The following is a 27,162-nucleotide window of genomic DNA, read 5'->3' as shown; positions in this document are numbered from 1 at the left end:
TATAGGCATTTAAGGCCAGGCTGGATGTGGTTCTAGGCAGCCTGGTCTAGGGACTGGCGACCCTGCCCACAGCAGGGAAGCTGGAACTAAATGATTAAGGTCCTTTTCAACCTAGGCCATTCTATGATTCTATGATCAAATACGGAAATAGATTCTGAAGTTATGTTGTGGGAAGTCAATACTTATTCTTCCCATAGTTGTGCCCCCTGATTACATATACTGCCTTTACAATTAAACAATATTTAGCAAGAAATGTCCATGGTATATATACATATACATATATATATATATATATATATATATATACATATGGCTGGATGGCTTAGACCTTGGAGAAGGGCAATCAAACTATTAACTCCTAGCTCCTTACGTCAACCTATTTATTACTCAGCTGTTGGTTAAAACATTCATTTTGGAACATATATTCACATTTGTTCTTTTAGAAATGATTTTATTTATTTGTTTGTTTGTTTTTATTTATTTTGATGGAGAAAGTTCCTTACTAGAAGAAAATGAAAAGATTTTTAAAAAGGGAGGGAGAGGGGGAAGAAAATTTCTGTTTAGAAAATTTATTTTCAGAAATTCCATTTTATTGAAAATCCACTAAACAGTTGAAAATTTACTTTGATAGTACCTTTTGACTAGCTCTAAAACTGACCATAGGGATGAACTATGCAGTGCTGGGGATGATATGATCATGAGTGATCCCAATGAAGTATTAAGAAGCACTATGCTCAGAACTCTGCTCTTTTTTGCATAAGTCGTGAAAAATGACGTGGGTTTTATGTCACTTACCTTGTGCATTCCATTTATTGTTATACAGAAAAGCAAAAATTCATCTGGAAGCTAACATCTTTTTGTCTTCGTTCGGTATTCTGACAGCAGTTTGTGGGTAGAACTTATTTCTAAGCAGTAACTGAGAAAAATAAACATGTTAGTGGAAAATGAGTGGCATATTTATAACACTAACTTTGGATTATTCAAGGACACCTCTGGTAGCAAATACTGCGTAGCTCACTCCAAAAGTAATGCCTCCTGTTTATTTCCACGGAGACAATAACAGACACAAAGAGCACAATAACACTGTTTGATAGAGCAAGTTCTCGTTTACAGAACACTGTTTTTCAACGCCGTCACCACATTAGCATTTTTGACAGCACTGAAGTAGAAACTGCATATCATGCTCATAAAAATATGAGTACCAGTGGAGGTGACCCACAGCTTCACAGTGATTCACCACCCACCCCTCGCTGTGCTCACATTCTCTGGTTGGCCTCCACCAACATTCAGCAAATGTCGTTGAGCATCAGTGGGTGCTGTTGCTCCCCCGTGGAGGAATGGAGGAATTCAGTTCCCACCCCTTTGCTTCATCCACATTTCCATGCCAGACATCCATGCGTCAGACTGCCCCTCTGCTGCCATCTGTCACACGGCAACAACACGTAAGGGGATATTGGTGGGAAAGTTCAGCCTCTTACTGCCATACCACCAACTCTGCATCCGTCCCCGGCTCGCCCCGCCCCGCCCCGCCCCCCCGCTCCCGGCAGGACAGAGGCGGTCCCGCAGCACCGCTTATTTGACCCCGCGCCGGGGGGAATCGTTCTCTTTCTGTCCCGGCTGCAGGAGTGCCCGCTCGCCGTCACCTCCCTCCCCTCCATCCCTTACGCCATGCCGAACATCGTGCTGTTCAGCGGCAGTTCCCACCACGACCTGTCCCAGCGAGTGGCCGACCGCCTGGGGCTGGAGCTGGGCAAGGTGGTCACCAAGAAGTTCAGCAACCAAGAGACCAGGTGTGTGGCGCGGTGGCGGCCGCTGGGGGCGCGCGGAGTCGCCTCTCCCTGCCCACGGCCCCGGAGCGCCGTCTCCTGAGCTCGGTCGCTGGAGCGTAGTATGGGTACGGTCGGGGGTTATGAGCAGTCTTGTGTTTGCGGGTCATATCTAGCTCTCGTGTGACCTTTTCCTGAGCCCCGAAAGTTCACGGTGCAGTTGCTGTGTTGCCTTCATCTTGCAGCTTCCTAGCCTTCATCTAGGCTTAGCTTCCTAGCGAGTGATGTGCTCTTGCTGCCGAGAAGGCTAATGGTATCCAGGGCTCTGTTAGGCAAAGTATTGCCAGTGAGTCAAGAGAGGTGATCATTCCATTCTACTCAACATTGCTGAGTGCTGGCTCCAGTTCCAGGCTCCCCAGTACAAGAAAGATGGTTGTATTGGTAGGAGCCCAATGAAGGGCCACCAGTGTGCTGGAGGCTGGAGTGCCTCACCTGGGAGGAGAGCTGGGGCTGTTCAGCCTGGAGGAGAGGAGGCTCAGCTGTCTATTTTATCAAATTCTATAAACACCTGAATTGTTATTTGTAGGTGCGTAGAGAGGGCACATGCTGCCCAGAGAGGCTGTGCAGACTCTTCCTTAGAAATCTCCAAGAGCTGAATGTCCTAGGTCTGTTCAGCCATGGGCCTGGCGCCCTGCTGCTGGGGCAGGGACTGGAACAGATGAGTTCCAGAGTTCCCTTCCAACCTCTAATGTTGGCTGATTCTGTATGAGCCTACGTTTTTACCTGCTTCTGAAACACCAGTTCCCGCCTCTGGCTAGCCTCTGCAATTATTGTATGTTTATTTTCATCTGTTCTTGTTCTGAATTTCCCAAACAAATGTGTTTGCATTGCTTTCTGTGGAAGATTAATATATTGTGCTCTGAAATTGCTCTCACAGAGCTCTTTGTTCTGTTCAGTCTGTGTTTTTTTTTGTTCTTAGTCAACATGCTCTTGTACTACTTACACCTACTGACAGTATTTTAAGCCCTCTTCGTCTACTATTTGCACCTCCTGATGTTTGCACCCTCTTACTCTTCGTTCCCGATTAAATGAAGTTTTAAATCTCAGATCTTTCCAACCCCATGATCGCTTTATTGATTTTGATCTCTTTTCTGAATGATTAAACTTAACTTGTGTTGTTCATTTGATTGCATGATTTTCATGCTAACTTATTATTTTGTTTGTTTGTTTCCTCTCCAAAGATTCTTATCTTTAGTTCTGCAGCTTGCTAAGTTTTACACAGAGATTCTTTGATTTACATTTTGTCTAAGGTAGAAACTTACCCCCAAAGTTTGCCTATCTAGTTTGATGCAAATGAAATAAATGCCAGGTATCAGGATAGAATAAATTCTCGTCTGCTGTTCTGCTTATTTTTCCTGGTGAGCAAAATTGGTCTCTGCCATCAAGTAGGTAGGTAGTGGTGGCTGCAAGATGTCAGTGGTTTGGCTAATCTGGCAATGCCAGTTTATTTTTCATGGGCAAGTAGGGACGTATTGTGGTATAGATAAGAGGATGGAATCTAATCTAGCAATTATTTCTGGTTGCTTCTGTTGCAGCTTTGCTAAACAGACATGCATTTTTTTTGCTTTTTTTCCCTTTTTCAAGAACTTAATGTCTTAATGCTTACACTCTTAAGTGTTTATTTTCTTGTTCAGCTTCATACTACTCAGATTCTGAAATGAAGCTCATGTTTCCCTTCAGCAAGTACATTTGTACCAACTATGTAAACTATACTGTTAATTTGGAGTGGGTAATCTTTTTAATTTTCTTGAACAACTTATTCAGGATATTTGAGCAACAGCTATTCAGGATATTTGGTCTTTCAGTTTTGTGGACTGACTCTGAGATTTCCTGTACAATATATTTAAAATTAAACTGCAGCTAAAATGTATAAGATATTTATGCTGCAGTGCTCCTTTTCTTGTTTATCATACAGTCTCCTTAGCAAGTTTTCTTAGTGTGTATATAAGCAGAAATTTTTCTTCCCATATAAAAAATAGTTCTTTAAAAGGTAGTACTTGGAAATTTATGTGTAAGGTAATTGGCACTACAAAATACATTGCAGTATTGCAGAATAATGTAATCTAATATTTAAAAGACTTGGAAAATCTTAAGCCTTCCAATGGCTGTCGGGGCAGAACCTTGTGCAAATAAGTAAGCTGTGGCCTAAGGGTTAATTAACTTTTGCTTTATGTCAGATCTGCTAACAAGTTTCAGAGAAGATCCTCCTTTTGTTGAAAATCTCTTTTTTGCTGTTTGTTGCTTTATATTAAAAGTAAATCTGAATAATGTGTATCTTGATAAATGTGTGAAGTCATAGGCTTAAATACATGCCACAGGGTCCAAACTGGAAGCATTTTACTTGAGAACTTCATGTAATCTGGCTTGCAGAATGGAGTGCTTGGAAAGTGATATTAAAGATTTTATATTATATTTTGGCTCAAAGATGCTCTGTGTCCCCATCCTCAGTAGATGCAAGTGATTTTGAAGAACTAAACCCTGAGGTTAGCCAAGGACAGGGCTGCTATTTCTATGGAAAGTGTAACTAAATTAACAGGTGCTTTATCAACTTCAGGAAAACTTAAAATTTTAAGTGCTTGTTGTAATTTATAGTGAGATTATGGCGTCTGTCAGTATGTCTGTTCTCATGTTCTTCAGTCATGCAATATTCCTACAAATTTGGAACTAAGAAATGTCATATCAGTGCTAGAAAAAGTGCTGGAAGTCACAGGTAGCGTTGACAGATGTCCATCATCCTCCGTATATATATATATTTTTTTCTATCTAAGCAACATGGAAATACTTTCCTTCAGCTACCAGAGCAGCTAACCTTAACTGAAGCAGGAAGAAAACTCTTAAATGATATCTGATTGTGGAAGATGTTTCTTTTATTTATAGCTTGTACATTAAGCATGCGTGCAGGCCGCTATGTCATCTTTGGCACCACCCTCTCACTCACCTAGTAAAATGCCAGGACTGCAGTGGGAGCTTAGATTGCCTTCAAATCCCCACAAGGATCTGCCATCAGTGCAGTTTGGAAGGCTGGAGCAAGAGGGCAGGAATGAAACTCTTAAACAGGCACCATGTGAAACTGGCAGATATATAATAGAAACACATAAAGCACACGTGCTGTTTTCACAAAATTGTCTCCAAAGATACTTAGAAGACACCTGATTGTAATAGGTACATAATTAAATGACACTGTATATCACTATGGAGAGATTGTGGAATCTCATTTTGAGGTATTTAAAACCTATGAGGATGGTTTCCTGTGCACCCTATTGTAGGGAACCTGCTTTAGCAAGAGGTGGGACTAGATGATTCCTGCCTACCCCAGCAGTTCTGTGGGTGTGATTCTGTATGTTTAGCTTTCTAAAAGCTATTTATTTTAACTCTTTATTTGAAGTACTTTTATTCTCAAAATGGAGAAATTGGAGTCATAGATTACATCCTCTCACACACTTCTCTCCCAGGGGAGGAGTTGCCTTCCATCCATTCGTATAAGATTCTTAACTTTCAGGCTGAAGTCCTTCTAGTCTCAGCAGACTTAGGAAGAAGGGAACTGGAGTGAATTTGGAGGCTGCCTGTCTGCAGATTTCTTTGGCTGCTGGGGCTGGGTTATTTTCGAATCATCAGCTTAAAGTGTGTGTGGTTCAACTTTACAGAGGAGGCATGTATTGGCTACAGAGAAACATTGTGTACTGTATGAAAACAGCTCTGCTGTTGTTATGAAGGTCATTTGTTTGTAAATGAATACATTTTAGTCCAAGTTACCTGTTTTAATCATGGAATTGAGGAGAAAGTAGCTGATGCTTCCGCAGTTAATTTTTACAAGAATAACCTTCTATTTCAAAATGGGATCATGATCAGTTTGTTATGTAATATAAATCAAGAACAAACCTTTATCAGGAAACATTATCAGTGCTACTTATCATGGATGCACAATTCAAATGGCTGAGATTTTCTTTGCTTGAGAACAGTCTGTAGCGTTTTCTTCCCATTTTCCCCTTGATGCACTTCAACTCTTCTCTTGCAGTTACTGTATATATCTGGGATGCAACTTTGGTATTTTTCCCACTCTAATGTTTGTCTGGGCTCTAGCTGTGGTGCAGGCAAGCTCAGTTGGTAGGATTTGGGGTATTGTGGGATGTGCATCTCTTTTCATACAGCCTAAGTACTTAGCAAATGATTCACACCTGGAGCTGTAACACTCTGCTTGGGGTAGCTGAGTTGGCTGGGTCCCTTACTCCTGGTTCTCACTATAGTGAGCACAGTGAGACTGGAGGAATATTTTTTTACTCATGTGGCTGGTTAGAGTAAGAATTATTTCCAGATTGCATGTTTTGTATGTTTTGCTTACGTAGGAACTCAAGATACAGTTAATATGCTAGTGTACTGTATTGCTAATAGCTCAGACTTACAAAAAGGCCTAAAACTCCTTGAAAGCTCCTGATTTGACACTGCATTATTGAGTTTGTTGTATATTGTGTGCTTCTTATGGAGCCCAGACACATGAAATTAGGAGGGGAAAAAAGAAAGAAAATTGCTTGTGTTTTTTTTTTTTGTTTTGTTTTGTTTTGTTTTTTCTTCACCATTAGGACAGGGACAGTTGGAAATGAAAATCTAGTTGGAGATTGGCCTTGCAATTGTTTGTCACAGCGAGAGAGCCAAGAGCTGAGGAGATAATATAGGTGCCAGGAGGTGTGGAATCCTTACAAACCTACAATAAAAACGCCATGGTTCTTGTTTGCTTTCTGCTTTTGATGTTCTGTTATTGAAATAACTGTGCATAGTTCAGGGGATGGGAGTGAGCAGGAAGATTGCTGAAGAAACTGGGATTCCCCATCCCCTGCCCCAACTGGAATTTGAAAGCATCTGCAGCTTAAATGATCTGATTTTTTATTTATTTATTTATTTATTTATTTATTTATTTATTTATTTTCCCCAAAGGAAATTCCAACATCAAGGAATTTGGGATTTTTCCTGGAATCTCAGCTCAAGTGCTGTGAGGGAGCAAAATCTCACCATAGCCTGTCTCCAAACCAGACAGACTGATGCAACCCCTGTGCAGCTCCACAGGGCTGTAGTTCCTTTCAGCACGCTCTCAGCTGTGCTGTGCAGGACACAGCTGCGCTCAGCTGATCAAGCAGCTCTGCAGCTCTTCAGGAGCTGATGATTGGTGGAGGCGGATCTCATGAATCTGACATTTTTATTGCTTGATACTGATGCAAAATGATGTGTTCATTGTATAACATCATGACAGCTAAAATATTTACTCAATAAATTGGAGGTCTTGCATTAAAGACTTTGCTCTGCAAATTTGTTCACAAAGGTAAAGTTCACGCACACCCCTCTGCTCAGTGCTTCCTATTGGATGCTTTTTGATGACTTGCACATTCAGTACGTGGGTTTTTTCAGATTGCTCTTGAGGTATTGATTCCTCTAGCATGCTGTGTGAGGACTCTAGACGCTTAATTTTGGTGGTATCTGTTAGTTTCAAAAATGTCTGAGGTACAAAGCTCTCTTATTGGCACCTAAGTTGCTTGGCAAAACTTAATTATTACTAGTATTGCTAGAAAACTCATCTGCTGTTATATTTTCTTTTTAGGAAGTACACAGAACCCCTTAGCTGCATGATTTTGATTTTGGACTGAATTCTAGCTGTTGTCTGGTATTATTTACCCATTTAGTGTGGCTTCACATACTTACTTTGCCTGCAGTGTCTTTCTGAGTTATGATATACAAATTTAAAATTCCCAGTGCTATTAATTTAGTTGAGAATGCTCAGTCTGCTGTTATCCCAGTTTTGAATTTTGCTTTATGAATGTTTCAGCCATTTAAATGTTTTATATGTAAGTCATTCTCAAAACTTATCCTTAACGTATGGTTAAAAGTCTGCCTAAGTTTCTGCTTGTTAAATTGAGCTCTGGAATCAGTCTTCATGAGATGAAAATGATTATCAACACTCAAACTTTATTTTCATTATGTCTTGTCTTGCACTCATCTTTCCTGGCTAGCAGCATGTACTTGTGGATTCCGTGCAACTGGATTGAGTAAACTTAACTTTGCTATTAATCTGGGTAGTTTTTACTTTAAAGCACTATTAGGTGATTTCAGGGCTTTTAATGTCCAGGTTCTGTTTACTCTTCTTGAATGAAAAGTTTATGTAAACTGTTGCCAAATAGCTGAATTTGATTGAGTTGCATAAAACAAACAGAGCTTGTAATCTTGAGGCAATAGCTTGTTCTTGCATCCTTCCTCTGTGCCCTGACTATGGGGAATTGTTTAAACAACGGCCCCAAGTGTATTGGCAGTTAATTAGGTCATGATACAGATAGCTGAAATGAAATCTAGTAGCAGTGCTAATATAATAACAAACATGAGGATGTCTGCTGTTAGCTTGTGGTCTTTAATAGAAATTTAAGATGCTTCATACAATATTTGACGTTGTAGTTGATAGTGTCTTGTTGTCTGTCTGTTCAGACCTGAGTGTTTAAGAATAAATAATAAAAAATTTTAAATAGTAGAGATAAGCAGCAGTTGGCTGAGCCTAGGCAATAGCTCTCAATACCTGACTTTAAGAAGGTAGGCAGTGAGAGATATTAATCTGTTGTTTTCTAGTTGATTGGGAGGAGATTTGTGCAATAATAACATTGTTGTTCTCTGGCAGCTATAATTAGATCCCTCTTCAGTGCTATGTACAAGTATTAATTTAAACTTGATTTATTTTAATCTGTACATGCCTTCTGTGTCCACAAGGAAATATATATATATATATTTATATATCTATATATCTATATATTATATATGGATGCGTTTACATTTCTGTGTGCTGAATATGTATGTCTTTTTGACCTGAAAAACATAAGCAAAAAAAAGCAGAAATGCATCAAGAGATGAAGTAGCAACGCTTTTATTTTCTAAGTTGTTTGCAAGATGAAAAAGTTATCCCAAACCCAAGGGCATTGAAAAGACAGTGGTTAATGACAGTGTAAGAAGCATTACTTCAGGGCCATTGTATCAACCAGATCTATATTTATCTCAAAATATATTCCCTTCCCTTTTTGAAACTTGTTATTTCTTAGTGGACTGCTTAGAAATGACTGTTTTAAGGGAGTAAACATTTCAGTATGTTATAAATTCAGTGTTCTTTCTGTATATAATGAACATTAAAATCACATATTTTTGCTTTTCAGCAAAGCTTGTTCCTATTACATAGTGCATAGGAAATTACTGGCTACATCTTTTTCTGCACATATTAAAATTGTGTACTGCCATTCTTTGTCACTCCAGTGACGTTCTTCCATGGAACTGGTAGTATTTTTTTTGTTGCTTTCTACTTACTCCTCCTTTGCAGTGGTTCCTAGGTTAACATCAAGAACAGAAGTATAACTTCATAGTCTTGAAACACCTGTCACAGAGCTTTTGCTATATGATGATGGTCTTCAAACCTATTCCAGAGATTTGATATGTGACAGCACTTGCTTTAAGCAGTTTTGTGCAAGTGCCAAGTAATGATATATATTTTTTTAATCCTCATCATAATAGCTGTAATCATCAATGGCGAGTAAAGCTGCATATGCAAGCTAATGTGTCGATGCTTTACTCATAGCTAAACTTCTGAGATGAGGAGGAATGACAGGTTTCTTAATTTTGTTTAATCTGGGAATTGGACCATGGTACTCCAACAGATCTGTTTTGCACAAGGCTTCTAATTAAGGTTAACATCTTCTTGTCATGGGACTAGATGCTCTAGCTTCTGTCTGGACTTAAATTGTGTTGAATAAAAATCAAGCTAGAAAAATATTTAGGATTTCAGAAATATTTTTAATGTTTTTCTGCAAATAGAGCTATTGCTCAGAGCAAAAACAGTGTGTAACCACAAATTTAATCTCTCCACCTCGATGGGAGCCTCAAAAGATTGGAGAGGCTACCACTGAGCTATCTGAAGATGATGCTGTTTCTCACTGTCTCTATCTTCCTACTTATCTTTACTTGACGTTTTGTTTTCATTTGGCCATAAGAAATTGCGTTGCTAACATCCTTAAGCAAAAAGTTATTAAATTAATGAGATGGAGAGGTTCTTTTTATAAATTGTTTTGGGAATACAAGAACTGAGGACAAGGAGCCACTCATTCTCTCTTTAGTGATCTTGGTTGCTTTCTTCATGGTACCATAGGTAAAGTGAAAATGAAAACACATTGACTTGAATAAAAATTGAAAGCAGAAGAGTGCAGTGAGGCAGAGACTGAACAACAAGATGAGAGTCAGGGAAGTTGAAGAATAAAATGTAATTGGAGAGATAAATAGATTAAATTAGGAGAGAACCACTACTAATGCAAGGAGTCACAGGCAACAACTGGATGGATATGGCTAATAGGGTAGGCTCAAGTATGAGTGTGGATAGTGGAGCAGGCTCAAGTAGCCAGGAGGAAGATGAACCAGAAATTAGATTTAGAGTTAAGGTTGCAAAATAAAGCACCCAGGTCACATGGCTATGAAGGAAGGGTGCTTATGTATTACCTTCTGCATCTGCTTTATGACATTGTCTTTAATTGTGTGATCACATGTATTTTCCACAAGACTCAATCTTTCAGTGCTCAGCATGAAGCTGCACATTGCTCAATGAGGGGGAAACAAAATAATAGCTGCTACTTAAATCAGCACAGTCTGTTTGCTCCAGTTGAATTTTATTCTATTTTGCACACCTTCAAAGGGACAGGCATTCCTCTCTGACAGGTACTTTGTGGCAGCTTTCAGAGTGTGACTAGTCATACTGCACTCAACTATCATGATGGTAATAAATCATGTGTTTGCATGTCATTAAAATGTTCTTAAGCAGTAAATTCCTTTGTGTTCTGTAGCTACAAAAAGCTAATAATCTTGTGCAGCACCCTGGAAGCTGATGAATTAAATCTGCTTGGACTATGCTTGACTAGAATAAGCCTCACTGTGAAGAATGCGTCAGAGAAACCATTTTACCCATATCTGGACCATTTGGATGGTTTCCAGCTAGAGCTTTTTGCTTATTTCTGTCTTTGGTCAGTAGTTAACCTTTCAAATAAGGGCCCAAGATATTTAGCTTTCAATGATTTAGACTAATTTATGGTAGCATGGGTTTGAAAGATCTGATTGCCTCACTTTGGAATTCTGTCTATATATTTTCTGGGTATTTTGCCTGGAATCAGAGGAAAATGCAGGTTAGTCTGCTACTTTTGTGAGTAATTTTTGGAGTAACGGGTGTAATAATTGAATATGGTTCAACAGTAGACTTCTCTTGATTTGTTCTAGAATGGAAAAATATCACATTCAACTGCTCTGCTTGAATTTTCCTGAAATCTATAGAAGAGTAAAGCAACTCCTTGATGCCAACATGAGTACATGAGCTCATGTAGAGCAAACAGAGCAACTGACAAAATGTGCTAAGATTTGAGTTGCATTCAGCTGTTGGTGAACAGGCTTTTGTTTAAACTTTTTCCTGTTTTAAATACGTTGCTTAGATCTGGTGGTGTGCCTTTTCACTTCTAACTTTTTAACTGATTTTTTTTTTTTTTTTTTCCCCAAAGAGTTTGATACTTTCCTCTTCTAAAATGCAGTGATTTCTTGAATTTATTCATGTGTTTACAAAAGAAAATAAAATTCTATTTTTAGGCTGAAGTAAATTTTAGTCTGGCTTCTATTGAAATAGACTTTGTATCGAGGGCAAAATTATCCAAACCAATGTTTTTTAAAAAAAAAACCAAAATCTTACTCTAAATGGCTGTAAACCTACAAATGTTTGTTAAAATAAAACTGTTTGTCTGCTCTTTAATAATGCGCTTCCTGTAATTCTAGTGACTAAACGGCCATCTTCTACTCTTTCAGTGTAGAGATTGGTGAAAGTGTGAGAGGAGAAGATGTGTATATTATCCAGAGTGGCTGTGGAGAAATAAATGACAACTTAATGGAATTGCTCATCATGATCAATGCTTGCAAGATTGCATCATCCTCCAGAGTCACTGCAGTAATTCCATGTTTTCCATATGCCAGGCAAGATAAGAAAGACAAGGTAGGTGAGAAATGTGTGATTTCTGAAGTGTTTTCTCAGCTTCTTCCTTTAGAACTTTGAGATTAAACATACTTTCATAAACATTTTAGAGTTTTATAAGGTGTTTTTCCTTTTGCTCTTCCTTTAATGTTCTACTGTGATAAGAAATTATATAATTTGCAAATGAATTAAAGAAAAAAATTATGTATTGTATCACTTATGTTTTCCTAAGTGATGAGGCCTTCAGTTTGAAAAAGTAGATTCATCCTATATTTGTGATATTCCAGAGTATTCTGCTAGGAAATCTCACCTTTGGGACTGCTTTTTCTGCTTTTTTCTAGTCTTCCTTTTTCTTTTCTTTATATGAAGAGAGTACATGTAATTAGTACAGTTTTATAGAATTAAATCCTAAATTTGGAGTGCTGTGAGCATTTTGCAGGCAGTTTTTAACCTAAATGAAAGGAACTGATTTGTTCTACAATGCATAAGGATAATGAATAAAAACAATTACTTATGCTGTAAGGTAGATCTAAAAAGAAAGAAGTTTATACATAACAATTTGAAATAATTAATTTTAATTGATGAAGGCCAAAAATTGAGTAAAAACCCTGAAACACTTCTTCTTTTTCTCAGCCAGGTTGGATGAGGTCCTGGGCACCCTCACCTTGTGTTAGATATGGAGGTTGGCAGCCCTATCTGTGGCAGGGGGGTTGGAACTTGGTGATCCTTGAGGTCTCTTTCAACCCAAGCCATTCTATGATTCCCTGAATTTGGTCTGCTGTAACTGATGAATAACATACCAGTGAAGCCAAATTAGTAAGGCACTAACAAGTTTGATATAAAATTCACAAAGCATAAGAAACACTTAACCTTTTGTCTCCATATATATACAAAAAACCTGATGTTACATGAACGTTACTTTCATCAATACTCACTGGAAAAGAACTAACAAGTGTAAATCAAATTGTAATACTTGTCTTTTGAGAAAGTTTTCCTCGCTCATACTTTTATAAATGGACTGCCCTTTTTTGCTTTGTACACTGGGCAAAATCTGAAAGCTCTGTTACTTTCATTCAACTATTTAAAATGTAACAAGACTGACAATGCAGAAGATAAAAATACTTGCAGGTATTACAGAAGGCAGAATTCTCAGCCTCTAATGGAAAAGGTAAATGGAACAAAATTACTTTCTAGTATGTTTACACCGTAAGTGTAGGCTTTCTTATACAGCACTGATATTGTGCTTCCAAAAACTGAATTCAGGGGTTAGATACAACCTCCCTGTTCTTCATATAGATCTTTTGGAACTTCATTTTGCTGTGTTCCTGTATTGATTAAAGCTCTCCCTTGACTAGGAGTGCAGAGGGATGAATTTTTTTTTTTTTTTAATCAAAATAGCCTGGAAGGGAAACAAGCTCTTCTTCGAAAGGGAAGGAAGGTATCTTGGTATGGTTTTGTTTCCAAATTAGTACTCAAAGGTTCTCATGTACCATCATAAAAGCTTTTATTTTAAGGGAAGGATGAGTATGTCCCAGCTTGTGTGCATCTAAGCAATAGCTTGTTAGGGGTACCCAAAATTCATATGACAGGCTTTCAAGAGATGGTTAAACCACATGTATGGTGGTTCAGTATCTTTCTTTAGAACATACTATCTTTTGAAATACTACTGGAAGATGAGTAGCGTGGGAAAGTAAGGCACTAATAGAGATTCTGAGTATTATTTCAGACTGTTCTCTAGGCATCACTGTGTTCTCCTGCAGTTCTAGGCAAACTTTTTCTTTTTTTCCACTTTTTAACCTCTGTTTTGCAATTGAGAAAACATTTGTAATCTTTGGAAATTAACCTTGGTAGTTAACCTCCATGTTGCACAGTAAGCTATGATATAGATGTCGACATTAGGTAGCTTATTGACCATGAGATCCTTCCCCTTGCTGGTGGATTGCATCACATCACTTGGTCTTTGGTCTGTGTTTGGCCTGTGCTTTGAGCTTGAAGCATCAGTGAAGTGCTCACTGTTTTCTTACAGTGGTTATAAGTGGATTTTCTTCTCTCTGACCCAAGGTACTACTGTTACTTGTTTGAATGTGAGGTGAATCCCAATCATTGCTATCTGGATGCTGGCTTCTGATTTAAGTTGCTGGCTTCAATTCATAAAGAACTAAATGGAATGAGTCCTTGCTGTTTGAAATACCACCTTATTCTTCATGGAATAAGATGACTGAAAACATTGCAAGTCTTGATTTATTTATTTAACTGAAGGGCCTTGTAGTAAAGCATTGTATTCTGAGCAAGACCTGTGTAATTCATCATGAGAATATTAGTATTGAGCCTTGGACTAACTATATATGAGGTAGTTTGGCTGTCAACAGCGGTTCCAGTGGTCTGCGCCAGTTTTCATGCTTATGCAGCTGAAGAAACAGAGGTTTAAAAAAGGAGGAAAGAAAGAAAGGGAAAAGGATATTTAAAAAAAAAAAAAAAAAAAAAAAAAAAAAAAAAACCCACAAACTTGTCCAGAGTCCTAGAGAAGTTGATGAATTGATTTAGACATGATCAAGTGCTGTCATAAACTAGATTACTTCTGATACACCAGCTAGCTACTTTAGTTCAGGTGCTTTGACCATGGTTGCATTTAGGCATCCTCTAACTATGCTAACCTTCAAAGCCATGGGAAAAACATCTATATAGGATGCAGGATGCTTCAGAGATGCTTATGAGATGTTAGAAGTATAGCAACAGGTGAGTTTGGTGTTCTGCAGCTCATGTAACTTTGTTTTTTTGATTTGTAGAAGGGAGCCGTGGAGCGTTGGGTAGGTATCTTTTTTTTTATTTTTTAAATCTAACTCTATATATTTCCATTAACATGGCCTTAAAGGGTGAAACTACTGGGTTACATTATATATAACTGGAAACGTTTTCAGTTTCACTTCTTGATTTCAGTTGTGTTTCACCTGGGCCATGATATTAATTCTGTGGAATTTGCTAATAGAGAAGTCCTAGCTTCTACTTAAAATTTACTTGGATGTTTAATGATGTCAATTTCTAAAGCTTCAAAGCTTACTTCATATCCAAAATATAAATTTAGGTAATAAATTAGTGAATGTTCAGTATTCATACATTTCACAACTGGCTTTCTTGGAAGTGAAAGTTCCAGTTATAAATCTTGGGATTTTCTTGGACTGTTGTTTTTGTTGGTTTTTTTTTTTTGTTTGTTTGATTGTTTGTTTTTTGTTTGGTTTGCATGTGATGTATTTTGAGCAAGACAATGTAATAAGATGCTTAAAGGCAACAAAACATTAATCTTGACAGACTCCTCCTACTTTCCTTTGCATAGATATTCTTGTGAGGGTGTTTTTATTAGCTTTGTGGATTCTTCCTCTGCCCCTGGTAATTTTAAAAATTGCAAATAACTTTGTAACACATTATAAAGGAAGTAATCATTTATATAACTGTCTCCATAAGTGAGTGGGAAATTTGCTTAGGAGCTAAAAACAGTGCTTTTTTTTTTTTTTTTTTTTTTTTTTTTTTACAATTTAGTTTCTGTACATAATTTACTGTCGTTTCATGCTTATAATTCTGAAACTAATTTCAAACTGTATCAAAAATGAGACAACGAATATAGTGAATCTTCTTGTGTTCCTACTTTTCATCTGAAGCAAACATCACAAATTCTCCAAGATATAAAGGAAATCTTCAGTTCCCATCTACCTTTATTTCTGAATAATGAAGCCAGGTTATCTGAGGTTCTCATGAATATACTTCTTTTGATTTTAAAATAAACTTCAGTTTGGATCATTTTATAATAATTGCTTACCCAGAAAAAAGTTTTTTGAAACTTAAATTCTTTTGAACATGTCATCAAATGTGTTAGTTTTGTTTATTTCTTAATGCACAATTTTGTGTAGAGGAAACTGTCAGATGGCCACACGCTTCATTTGTCTTAACCTCCTGTTAGCCCACCCTTGGAAAACAGATTTTGATGTCTGGCTATCTTTCCCTCCAAGACCCTATGTCCAACATGTAGGCAATCTGTGATGTGCATAACTACTAAATGAAGTTACCTAGTGGTAAAACTTCCAAGTTCTTCCTTCTGGAATTCAGCCTGCAAGGCCAGTAGCTGAAAGAAGTACCAGTTGGTAATGTATTCATTTGCACTTGGTGCAGGAAAGGTGGTTGTTATGGCTTTTATTTGTGCTGATGATACTTGTGATATTGACACATGAGACAAGCTAAGTGGTAATCTCATTCAACAGAAGTGAATAAAAGAAATTCACTGTTCCACCTGAAGGTAGAAATGGCAAACTGTTTATGGGAATTTGCCTTGATCAGCTAGGCTGAAGCAGTTACTGGTTTCTACCAGAAGCAGTGGTCCTCTTTAGCTATCTTCCCTTCTGTTTTTGCTTCCTTGTCTGGCTGCTACGGGTTCAGACAAGCAGCAATATGAAACACAGGGGAAGCTTATAGACTGGGAAGAAGGAAGGGATGGGATAAAGAGGGGGGCGGATTTCGGGTTTCAGCATTGTCTGTTAATCCACCTCATCAAACCATGCCTTCACAAGGAGCTGATAAGAAAATGCGTGGTGGTAGAGTCTAAAGAGTAGGTACTAAATCTTTGTTCTTTTATGTGTTGCCAGGGATTTGAGTATCACGAATCCTAGCTTTGAAATGTCTGTTTGAGCTGCTAAGGTGAACTGGGATGATCAGGAACCTGAATGGCATGAACCAGAACACTTCTACTAATTGATAGAAATATTCAGAAAGTTTTGACCAGCTTGCACGTAACAGAACCCTTATAAAATTGATCTTAAATGAGGAGCAGCATAGTCCTCACTTAGTAGAAAATTCATGTTTGCTGCAGCTATAGTGGTTGCAAACTGTTATGCAAACCATATGCATATGAATTGCAGTGATCAAGGGAAGCTCTGCTGCCATTCACATCTTCAGTGTTTCTTAGACAAACCAAGTGGGGACAATATTTTTGTGCAACGCAGAATCAAAACTAGTGTCATTTTCTAAGTGAGAATTTTCTTGATGATAAACTTCAAACCATAAAAAATAAATGCAGTATCTTGGTCTCTTTTCTGGAAATACGTTGTCATTCCATACATTAAAACATGGAAGTGCTGAGTTTGTATCTAAATTACCAAAAGTTCTGAGGAAAGTAGTGTCTCCTTGGTTTGACGTAGACAAAATAGCATCCATTTTTAAATAGCAGTAGTTCAGATTATTTTTGGTGATGCCTTTGAGCATCAGTGAGCAGAGATACCCCGTAACTATGTGTGGAGGAGAACGGTGTTCCTGAGAGGTTAAATGATGCTATTTGATAAAGAAATGTAACAAGAGAAAATACCTTGAGATCAAAACCCAAAGTCTAATTGTGAGAGGGCACCTCTGAATTGCAATTCTGTTTTAATGCTAATGACGTTAGTGCTAGCTACCAGTCATATTTAAAGGCAGGTAAAAAGAAAAAAAAAAAAAAAAGACATTTCGTTTAATGTTTCCATTACAGACAAAGCTGTCTAGGGCAACATAGCTAAAAAATCTGAAGGAACTTTAAAGTTAACAAAGACTGCAAGAAAAAAAAAAAAAAAGGTGATTTCCTTTTCTTTTCACATTACTGTTTGTTCTGCATCATTGTCAGCTTAAAAAAACCGCTTGGGTTTAATTTTGCTGATTTTATTTTTGCTCTTCCTTTGCTCTTCTCACTTCCCTGTTTGTTTGGTTTTTTTTGGTTCTTTTTTTTTTTTTGTAGTTCTTTTCTTCCATGCCTTCCCTTGCCCCTTTTGGTTGTTCTAGATTACTAATCACATCCAATAATTAAGCCTGCATTCACAAAAAAGAATAAATAAATAGGCGGGGGCTTGTTCCTCTGCCTACGTAGATCTCTTACAGGCTTTACTGTGTGTGTGATGAAGAAATGCTTGATACTAACGTTGTTTTAAAGTGCTTTTTTCCTCAAAAATTGGGTTTCCTCTCACTTTGTTCTTCATATTTGGTTACTTTTTATTATTCACTTTTTAAAGGGTAGGTGCCTGAGAGTTGGATATTTACGTATGGGTAGTGGCTTAGAGAAATTGAGGTTCTTTTTATGTGCTACGGAAAAGCCAACTAAAAGTTTGAAATAAAGGAGCTGGTAAATCATATCTCCAATTCTGTTTGTTGGTAAAAATTAATAGGAGGCATTATTAGGCAGATTTTTTAAACTAGTTTAAAGCTTCTAAATGTTTTGCTGAGTTCAAAAATCCTAGTGGCATGAGTAGCTATTGACAGGCTAGTTTGGCTGAAGTTATGGAGCTCTTCATAGATTCCAGCTATTCTAAAGAAAAAGAGATAAAAGTAACTAATTATCTGACACCATGTATTCCGCCTAAATGCTTTTATAATGTAAATATTTGTGCTTTATTTCTCAGAGTCGTGCTCCAATCTCTGCAAAACTTGTTGCCAACATGCTGTCAGTTGCAGGGGCTGACCACATCATCACCATGGACCTGCATGCTTCTCAGATCCAGGTAACTATAAGTTCTTCCTAACTGTGAGTAGGTGGTCAAATGAATAAAGAGATGCAAGAAAATATTACTTCTGTTTATTTTTTTCCTAGTTCTGCTTTTTGAAGGAGACCAGCTTATATCTTATGGGGTGATTTTGTGGGCATTTTGAGTAGGTATTGGACGTTGGAGTCTTCAGTGGAATTTTTCAAGGCTAGTATAAGGGCTTCTAGAACATACAATGTCCTGTTATGGGAGGAGCTCTCTTAATCTCTCACTGGTTTTATCAGAGTACACAATACAGTTTGGTTGGTACAACCCAGGGAACATTATTCACTTAAGAGAAGTGGAGATGGAGACTGGAAACTCATTTGCTAGCTCTACTATTGAACCAGAAAATCACAAAACTGCTGCTCAGACACAGAGCAGACATTGTTTGTCATTCTGTCATGTAAAACTTTTCAAGTTAACTTTTGGGGGTTTTTTGTTTGTGTTTTTTTTGAGGAAATACTTTCTTTTCCTCCTTTTGGCGTTCTGTTTATTCAGAGCTTCAGTTATGCTGAGTGGTTGTCATGCAGATAAAAAGCAGTTTTAATTTGTGGTTCAGAATAGATTTGTTGTTTAAAAACTGCACAAAAAGACACGTTGCTTTCTTGCTGACCATTGCTAACTTAAATTCTCCATATTGAAATACTACTGTTTGTGTCAAGTAGTTGCAATTTATGGGAGTTAAATATTCCTCACTGGATTTTTTAAGAGCTTTTCATATGCATGAGTTTGTGTAGGTGCCTAAAGGGAATCTTTTCTAACTTAATACCATTTGATAACAATTGTTCTTCATTTTCTGCTCTTGAGTGAGATTTTTAGAGACATTACTATTTGTTGAACTTCCACTAAATTTGGTAGAAATGAGAGGGAAGAATTAGGCCACTGTAAAATACTAATGAAAACCTTGCTATACCTGAAATGCAAGGGCTTGATTCTTTTCCTGTGCCTTCATTCAAAGTAAGGTATAAATGTGTATTCATGAAACTCTTTTTCTTTTTGAACTAGGGTTTCTTTGACATTCCAGTAGATAACCTGTATGCAGAACCTGCAGTGCTGCAGTGGATTAAAGAAAACATTTTGGAGTGGAAAAACTGTATCATAGTCTCACCTGATGCAGGTGGTGCAAAAAGGTAATATACCAGCCTAAGACTAAGTGATTAATGAATGTTAGTCTAGTCATCTTTTCGATCATATGACTTTTGCAAGATACAGAGTAAATGTCTGGTGAATCTAATTGCATTGTGAAAACAGAATGACTACTTTTCTGATGTTTTTCAAGCTTGGAAACGTTCAGGAGTTTTCTGTACTCTAAAGAATTATTTTTTTTTTTTCTCTTTCCCTGTATATGACCTTGTTTGCTGAATCCCTATGCAGGAGGGAAGATACTTTTCTTGCTGCTTGCTTGCTTTAGTCCAGTTGCTACACCTATTCCTGCTTTATTCTGGAACTGCCTAAGTTTCCCTTCTCTTTTAAAGCCTTTGGCCTATCTCCACTGTACCTGCTGGCATCTAGGTAAGCTCTTGCTTGGATCAAGTTTCTTTTTTTCTATAAGTTATTACAAGCCTATCTCCAAGTTGCACGTTGTGTATATTGGAAAAAGATGACATTTTGGTTTGGCTGAAGTTGAAAATAGGAAAGCTAATTAATTGGGGTATTTCTATATTTGCAGCTTGTGTTACTCATTTAGGAAAACTGTTTTGTTTTCTAATCAGTAAAAACTAATGCAGAAATTGAGGAGCACACTATCTGTGAGGTGATAACCATGTTTTACTCTCAAGTTACTGGTCACAAGGCTGCTAGAAACTGAATGGGAATGAAGAGAAATAAGAATCCTGTAATCCCAAAAAGTTTGGAGTGTAATTTAGGGGATATAATGAAACACTGCCACTCTGTGATTCTAATTGAAGACTTTTTGTCATCTGCAGTGTGCTCATGGTGTTCATATTCAGATAACTGGGAACTGTGATTAGAACTGTAGAGCTATTCCTGTTTAGATTCTTCAAGTTAAAGATGTGAAGAATGTGAACTATAGAAAGAATTTTTTGTCAAAATACTCCAGTCAATTACATTTCTTTGTTACTATGTGAATATTGTTGTTTTCAAATGAAAATGCATACAATTTATTACAAAATAATCCACTAGTTAAAAATCAAATCAGAAAACACTTTTTGTCATAGCAAATATTTTTATCAAATATTATTGCTATCACTTATTTTTATTTGTATTTTATGAAGTCGATGATAATTTATTTTTGCTACCTTACTGAAAGGTAACCAAGCAGCTGCTGCTGAAGCAGAGGAGGAATTTGCTCTCTGTAAATTCAAAGCTTCTCCCTCACATCATTTAATATGATGCCGAGAAGATGGTTGGGCATTTCCATTCAAAGCATGTGGACCTTCAAAATAATTCTTAAGTTAATGAAAACTGAAGACAATTTTTTTTTTTCCACACTATTAAGTTTTAACTCAGAAGCATTAAAGAAATTTGCTTGTGCACTCATTTGAAATATCTTTTTTCTTACTGTTTGCTTGTTTTTTGTTGCTTACTAAATTTTGTGGCTAAAATAAGGCATATGAATCTATTGATACCTCAGTGCCCCTGAATTAATGAGATGTACTATGAAGTTACTGTATTATCCACATGCACAAATGTCCATGCGAGTTTGTAACAAAAAACTCCTTCATTTTTGAGTGGCAAAGAAACAAAACTGTTTTCTATTGAAATGTGCACGTTACTAACCTTGCTAACAACAGTATCAAAATATTCTTCAAAAAACAGGCTGCAAGGCTGTGCTAGTGTGGGACAGCAGTGTTATTTATTCCTGTGTTTATTGCTATCTTGTCAAACCTGCTAACCCTGGTATATTGAAAGGTTTGAATAGAGCAGTTAGAAGTCTATAACAAAGTTTACTATAGGAAGTGTGTCTGGCCACCAGTGGTTTCCCTGAAGAGTTTAAAAGATCTTTGTCAATCCAATGTATTGCTAGAGAGGTGTTGGTGAACTAAACTACTTGATTTGTAGAATCATAGAATGGCCTGGGTTGAAAAGGACAACTAGTTTCAACCCCCCTGCTATGTGCAGGGTCGCCAACCAGCAGACCAGGCTGCCCAGAGCCACATCCAGCCTGGCCTTGAATGCCTCCAGGGATGGGGCATCCACAACCTCTCTGGGCAGCCTGTTCCAGTGTGTCACCACCCTCTGAGTGGAAAAATATCCTCCTAATATCTAACCTAAATCTCCTTTGTCTTAGTTGAAAACCATTCCCTGTTGTCCTATCACTAAATAGATTGCTTGTCATGTACTGCTGAAAGAATTATTAATCACAATCAACTGATTTATTTGCTGTTTACCTGTTGTTTTTTTTTTCATCCATGAGATTTGTTTCACATTCCAGCAAGGGTGTTACGAGTTAGGATGCTGAAGTGCTTATAATTGGAGCTATCTTAAACTACATATTGCAGCAACTTAATGAAAGCTTGTGAACACTGAAATGTTTTCAAAGTCAAACTGAATTTAGAAAATACTCATCTGGACTATAGCTTGAGTCACTGGTTAGTTTATTAACAGTGAATTAAGGGTGTTTCTAATATGTCTCACTACTTGCAAAAATCTGTGCAGTTACTTAAAAGCAAGAAATCTTGCAAACTGTTTCAAGGCAAATAACTAAGTATGATTCTGTTCTTTTAAAATAGTATTCTGAATGTATTGTATTTCTCCCTGTCATCTAGGGTTACTTCAATTGCTGATAGATTGAATGTGGAATTTGCTCTCATTCACAAGGAAAGAAAGAAGGCAAATGAAGTGGACAGAATGGTCTTGGTGGGCGATGTGAAAGACAGAGTAGCCATTCTTGTCGATGATATGGCTGATACATGTGGCACAATATGTCATGCAGCAGACAAGTAAGTATTATTATGAAGTTATTCAGTGTTTCATGCTGTAACCTGCAGATAGCAGATGAACGCAGCTGCTGCATACTTATAATTCAATCTGACCTCTGTGCAGTGAAGTCACTCTGATTCTTGACTTGTTGTCCTGTAATCAAGCTCTGTCCTTATTTATAACATGGAAATGGGAAGACTTACAGAAATAATGTGTGCTCGCAGCCTGGAAGGCCAACTGTATTCTGGGCTGCCTTAAAAAGGTGAGAAAGAGGTGATTGTGAGGCCCAACGTGGAGTACTGGGGCCCCTAGTACAGGAAGGATGTGGAGCTCTTGGAGCAGGTTCAGAAGAGGTGGATGATCAGATGATCAGAGGGCTGGAGAACCTCTCCTAAGAGGAGAGTGGAGGGAACTGGGATTATTTAGCTTGGAGAAAAGAAGGCTTCAGGAGTACTTCATTGTGGCCTTCCAGTACTTGAAGGGAGCAGATAAACAGCCATTCCCCCTCCTGTGTAATAGTGGGTGGATAGTGATAGGACAAGGGGGAATGGTCTTAAACTGAGACAGGAGAAGTTTAGGTTAGATATTAGGAGGAAGTTTTTCACACAGAAGGTGGTGACGCACTGGAACAGGCTGCCCAAGGAGGCTGTGGATGCCCCATCCCTGGAGGCAATGAAGGCCAGGCTGGATGTGGCTCTGGGCAGCCTGGTCTGCTGGTTGGTGACCCTGCACACAGCAGGGGGGTTGAAACTCAATGATCATTGTGGCCTTTCCATTATTCTAATCTGGATTTGGATAGAGGGCAGAATAAAGAGAATGTTGTGGAAGGGATTTTAGCCATCTAGTGCATTTTTCAGTTTTGAGGCAAAAATGACAGAAAATGATCCTTTTCTTCACTAGATTTATATTTAAAAAAAAACTTTTTTTTTTTCCTGATGTTCAATGTAGATTTAATATTTTTGACAAGCGTCTTCAATTTAAAGCACACTTATCTTTTTCATCCTAGGAGCTGAGAATACGTTTTCTCACTTTTTGTTTAGAAGGTAGTTGAAGATTGTTTTCATTTCCCCCCACCACTTCCCCTCCAGACTAAAGAACCTCTCTTTCTGGAGTCTTTCTGAGATTTCTAGGCCTTTTCTCTTTGCTAATGCCCTCATGGTTCTCAGGTTGTCCAGTTGTTGAAGTATGTGAAAGATTCACTATCTGGACTGAGTTCCTATTAATGCTCCTTTGGAAGTATTACTCTATGACTTTCAGACTGGCCTTACAATGGTATATTTAAGGGTATTAGTAAGTTGTATGTTTTTTCTGCAGAAGCTGGAATTACTGGCCGTGCTGAACTCTGTTACTGTTTGTAGCCTTAAACATTTCCTGTAGCTCTCACCCACCTAAAAAGAAGTCCCCAAAAAAATAATAATAAAAAAAAGAACTGCTAATGCATGATAATGCTTACTGTTGTGGCTTCGTGAAAACTCAAATATTCATAACAGCTATTCTAGCTTCAAAGACATCTTGGCAAACTGGAGACATAGAAACAACTATAAGAACAGATGTTAGGCATGAAGAGATGAGCAATATTAGACTGATATGCTCCAGCTCTTCCACCTATATTCCTGCATGTGCTGCCAACTTAGGTTTTAGAGGTCATGGGCTGCATTCTGAATTTGGCCCAGAAGTCTGAGTTTTAAAATCTTTGCTTCAAAGATCTTGTCTTGGTATAGTTGATATCAAAGGCCACACTCGTATGACTGTATGTAGTTGCATTTTGAAAGTGGGAAGGATAAAGCATGGGATGATTTTAAATGTCTGCTGCTGAACACTTACTGCAGCATTGCTTCTCTTGCGTGTAATCCTTTATAAAGCTAACATTTCAGTTGAGATATGTGGAATTTTTCTTCCTGCCTGATATATTTGTAGATGCTATGAATATACAGAATAGACTTGCATTCAGAATAGGGCCATGTGATACTTCCTGCCTGAGTCATTTCAGTTCTGCTGAAGTAATAGAGTGAAGAAAGAAAAAAGAAAGGTCCTTTTTGAGTGATACTGTCTTATATGATGTTCTTGTCAGCAAGTAGTGATTTTCTTTAATGCCAAATCTAGATGGATGTACATTATGATTAATCAAACTTGTTCATCAAAATACCTTAGACCTTTCTTTATCTTAGCACCATAGATGCATATCTAGCAGATGAACTAAGGAATTTGTTTCTAGATATAGCAGGTGAACTTGCTGAAGTGTTCGTATTGCCCTCCTAGTACACCCTCACTCTATTGTAGTGACCCTCCTTGTAGACTGCAACTACCAAATGTAGTGCAAGGAATGATCAGAATCCTTTGATTCTGATGAGTCATTCAAAATAAGATGTTTGTGTTTTTTCTTTTTCCAGTTTTTCTGTGCTCATGCTACAATTTGATAACATATCTACTGTTGATGGCTTCCATCTGTCTTGACTGCATTTGTAGTCTTTCATAGCTGTGAATGTCTGGAGGCAGAGAGGCCAATCAAAGCCAAATTAAGTGATTGTGACTCATTCACAAGTTTTTCTAGCTCTTCAATCTGTGCAGGTTTTCTCCTGTGCTGTATCATTTTTCATTGTGCTTGGATCAGCAGCATGTATTTCCACAAGCTTTGCAAGACACTAGGCTTTTAATCATTAAATACTTTTCTTACTCAGTAGCTTTGGCCAAGCAGAATAGTTTGAATTACAAATTAAAGCAAAGGTGCACAATGATGGAGGCACAGAGTTGTGAATACCACTATCCAAACTTCAGTTCTTCCTGAGAGGAAAAGTTATGCTGTGAACTAGTTCTATGATCTGTTCATGTGGTCATAAGTACAGCACATTCATTTAGTATTACTGCTACTGATAAGAAGTTTGTTCATTAAATAAGATTTTTAGCAGTTACTTTTGGTAAGACAGTAGTCATATAAACTGAAAAAGTTCAAAGTTGTCAGAATTGTTTTGTAGATATTTTTATCTTCCTGTAGCTTTCAGAGGATTTTATGTGTAAAATTGCTCTTAACGTGGGCAATTTGTGAAATTTTAGCCTTATGAAGGTCTTACCTGTCTTCGTGTATAGCCATATATTTAAACATGCATTACAGCTTACTGCTTTGTGTTCTGCAGGTTAGTATCTGCTGGAGCCACCAAAGTTTATGCTATTCTTACTCATGGCATCTTTTCTGGTCCTGCTATTTCTCGGATTAATAATGCAGCATTTGAGGCTGTCGTGGTAACTAATACAATCCCCCAGGAAGAGAAAATGAAACACTGCCCCAAAATTCAGGTACTCTGTTTTTGTCACTTGCTTAAGTGGATTTACCTTTTGTTATTCTCTGGTGCTAGAGTTTGTGCCTTTTCCTGAAAATAATATTCACAAATACGCTGTGCAGCTTTGTTGTTTGCAGAACATTCTGCTAAATCATGCTAAAGAAAGGGTGATTGAGGTAGCATAATAAATTATTAACAATGTATGATACTGTAGCAGATAGATTATGCATGGCTGAAAGAGTAGCAAATGTAAAATTTGCTGATTTCTTTTTTAAAATTATATTAATCATATGAAGTCTGAATGCAGAAACACTAGTTTATCATGATAAAAAGCTTAGGCTTCTTCATTTTGTTTGAAAATACAGTATAGAAAATGTCCAAGATAAACTTAACATATGCTTGCTTTCAAAACCAAACGGAAAGTAAAAAGTTAGCTTAGCTCAGTAACTTCTACATGAGGTTATTCTGGAAAGTCGTGTCCTGTATCTTAGTGCAGAGTGGAGGAAAGCCTAAAATAGTGCTTTTTAAATGTTACTCTGAATCAAGTAAAAAATACTTAATTTTTTACTTACTGGTGCAAGACGGGCATTCAAAAGGTGCATTTCCATTAAATCGTACTTGTGTAGACACTGCCATCTGATGGCTGGAACAATTTCTGTTTGGCAGTGTGCCCTGTACAACATTGAAGTCTTCAGCAGTATGCCTGTGTAGAAGGAAATCAGTATTTTTATCTTGTTTTATTTCTTGTTATTATTATTGTATTGTTATTTTCATGTAGGTTAATTACCTAGTGCTTTAATGTAATTTTCCTACGTATAAGATGTAAGAGAATAGAATAGTAAATTGAATTTTTGTATACAGTTTCTCTATAAACTGTGGTTTATTGTTCTTGTTATCCTATAAGAAATTGTCATCCTTACTTTTTTGTATTTCTTTCTTTCAGTTTATTGACATTTCCATGATCCTGGCTGAGGCCATTCGAAGAACACATAATGGTGAATCTGTATCTTACCTGTTCAGTCATGTCCCCTTGTAACTGCTGGAGGTTACATGACAGCTTTTTGAAGTCCTGTCAGCTAGCACTGTTGTTTTTAGCAATGCATCTCAAACACAAGAAATCAGTATACTTGTAAAATTCCAGAGCTTGTATGTTTAATTATTATATATGTCTTGTAATTAGCATTTTTTTGTTGTAAATGGACAATAAATCTGTCTTGCAGAAACTTTCCGTGGATTCCCTGGAGAGTTTGGGAAATTTCTGTGTTCTTTTATATACTCCTCACTTTCTACTGAGCTGCTGCTTCAGATCTTTTTTATATACAGAGCTACTGAATGTCTGTTCACAGAACTGAATGAAATTTATGCACAAGTTTGTCTGTGTTAAGCTAAGTGGTGCAGGGTTGGACATCTTGCATCTATTAATCTTTCAGGCAAGCAGACTTTTGTTTAACAGCCATGATAGGCTGCTATTTTGTAAGCCATAAGAGTTTAAACTTCCTTTTAATTTTAAGGAACTGTTGACACATCATAGTATTAACTGTTTCATACATTTTTTTGTTCCTTTTCCACATGATATATAGGGCTACTGTTTTCTTTTGTAAAGCTCTCAGTGTTTCATTGCATTAAATCATTTTGTTAATGTC

The 27,162-nt window shown here is 37.4% G+C and overlaps 1 protein-coding gene and 1 long non-coding RNA gene across 3 annotated transcripts; both read left to right on the top strand.

Moving 5' to 3' along the window:
• The first annotated feature begins 1,594 nt into the window (after nt 1-1,594).
• Nucleotides 1,595-27,162, top strand: PRPS2 (phosphoribosyl pyrophosphate synthetase 2). 2 transcript variants are annotated; one of them, XM_052664682.1, is made up of 8 exons: nt 1,595-1,790; nt 11,670-11,853; nt 14,619-14,639; nt 18,240-18,338; nt 19,368-19,492; nt 22,091-22,264; nt 25,376-25,535; nt 26,463-27,162. In XM_052664682.1, the coding sequence occupies exons 1-8, from the start codon at nt 1,669-1,671 to the stop codon at nt 26,553-26,555; spliced, it is 978 nt and encodes a 325-aa protein (XP_052520642.1). In that variant the 5' UTR covers nt 1,595-1,668; the 3' UTR covers nt 26,556-27,162. The 2 variants fall into 2 exon arrangements, with proteins under 2 accessions (XP_052520642.1, XP_052520643.1); XM_052664683.1 differs by lacking the exon at nt 14,619-14,639.
• On the top strand, nt 1,805-7,108 carry LOC128071707 (uncharacterized). The gene is made up of 2 exons (XR_008201991.1): nt 1,805-1,894; nt 6,756-7,108. It is a non-coding gene; the product is annotated as an uncharacterized LOC128071707 (long non-coding RNA).

The sequence above is a fragment of the Tympanuchus pallidicinctus genome, unplaced genomic scaffold (genome assembly GCF_026119805.1).
Source record: "Tympanuchus pallidicinctus isolate F22 unplaced genomic scaffold, pur_lepc_1.0 scaffold6, whole genome shotgun sequence".
Classification (NCBI taxonomy): Eukaryota; Metazoa; Chordata; class Aves; order Galliformes; family Phasianidae; genus Tympanuchus; species Tympanuchus pallidicinctus.
Note: the sequence above shows the minus strand (reverse complement) of the source record. Positions and strands in the feature narration are given on the sequence as shown.

Excerpts from the sequence above, each read along its gene's own strand:
- PRPS2 (XM_052664682.1), top strand. The coding sequence starts at position 1,669 with ATGCCGAACATCGTGCTGTTCAGCGGCAGTTCCCACCACGACCTGTCC. Across the intron at positions 19,493-22,090 it reads GATGCAGGTGGTGCAAAAAG|GGTTACTTCAATTGCTGATA; the intron begins GTAATATACCAG and ends CCTGTCATCTAG. Across the intron at positions 25,536-26,462 it reads AACACTGCCCCAAAATTCAG|TTTATTGACATTTCCATGAT; the intron begins GTACTCTGTTTT and ends TCTTTCTTTCAG.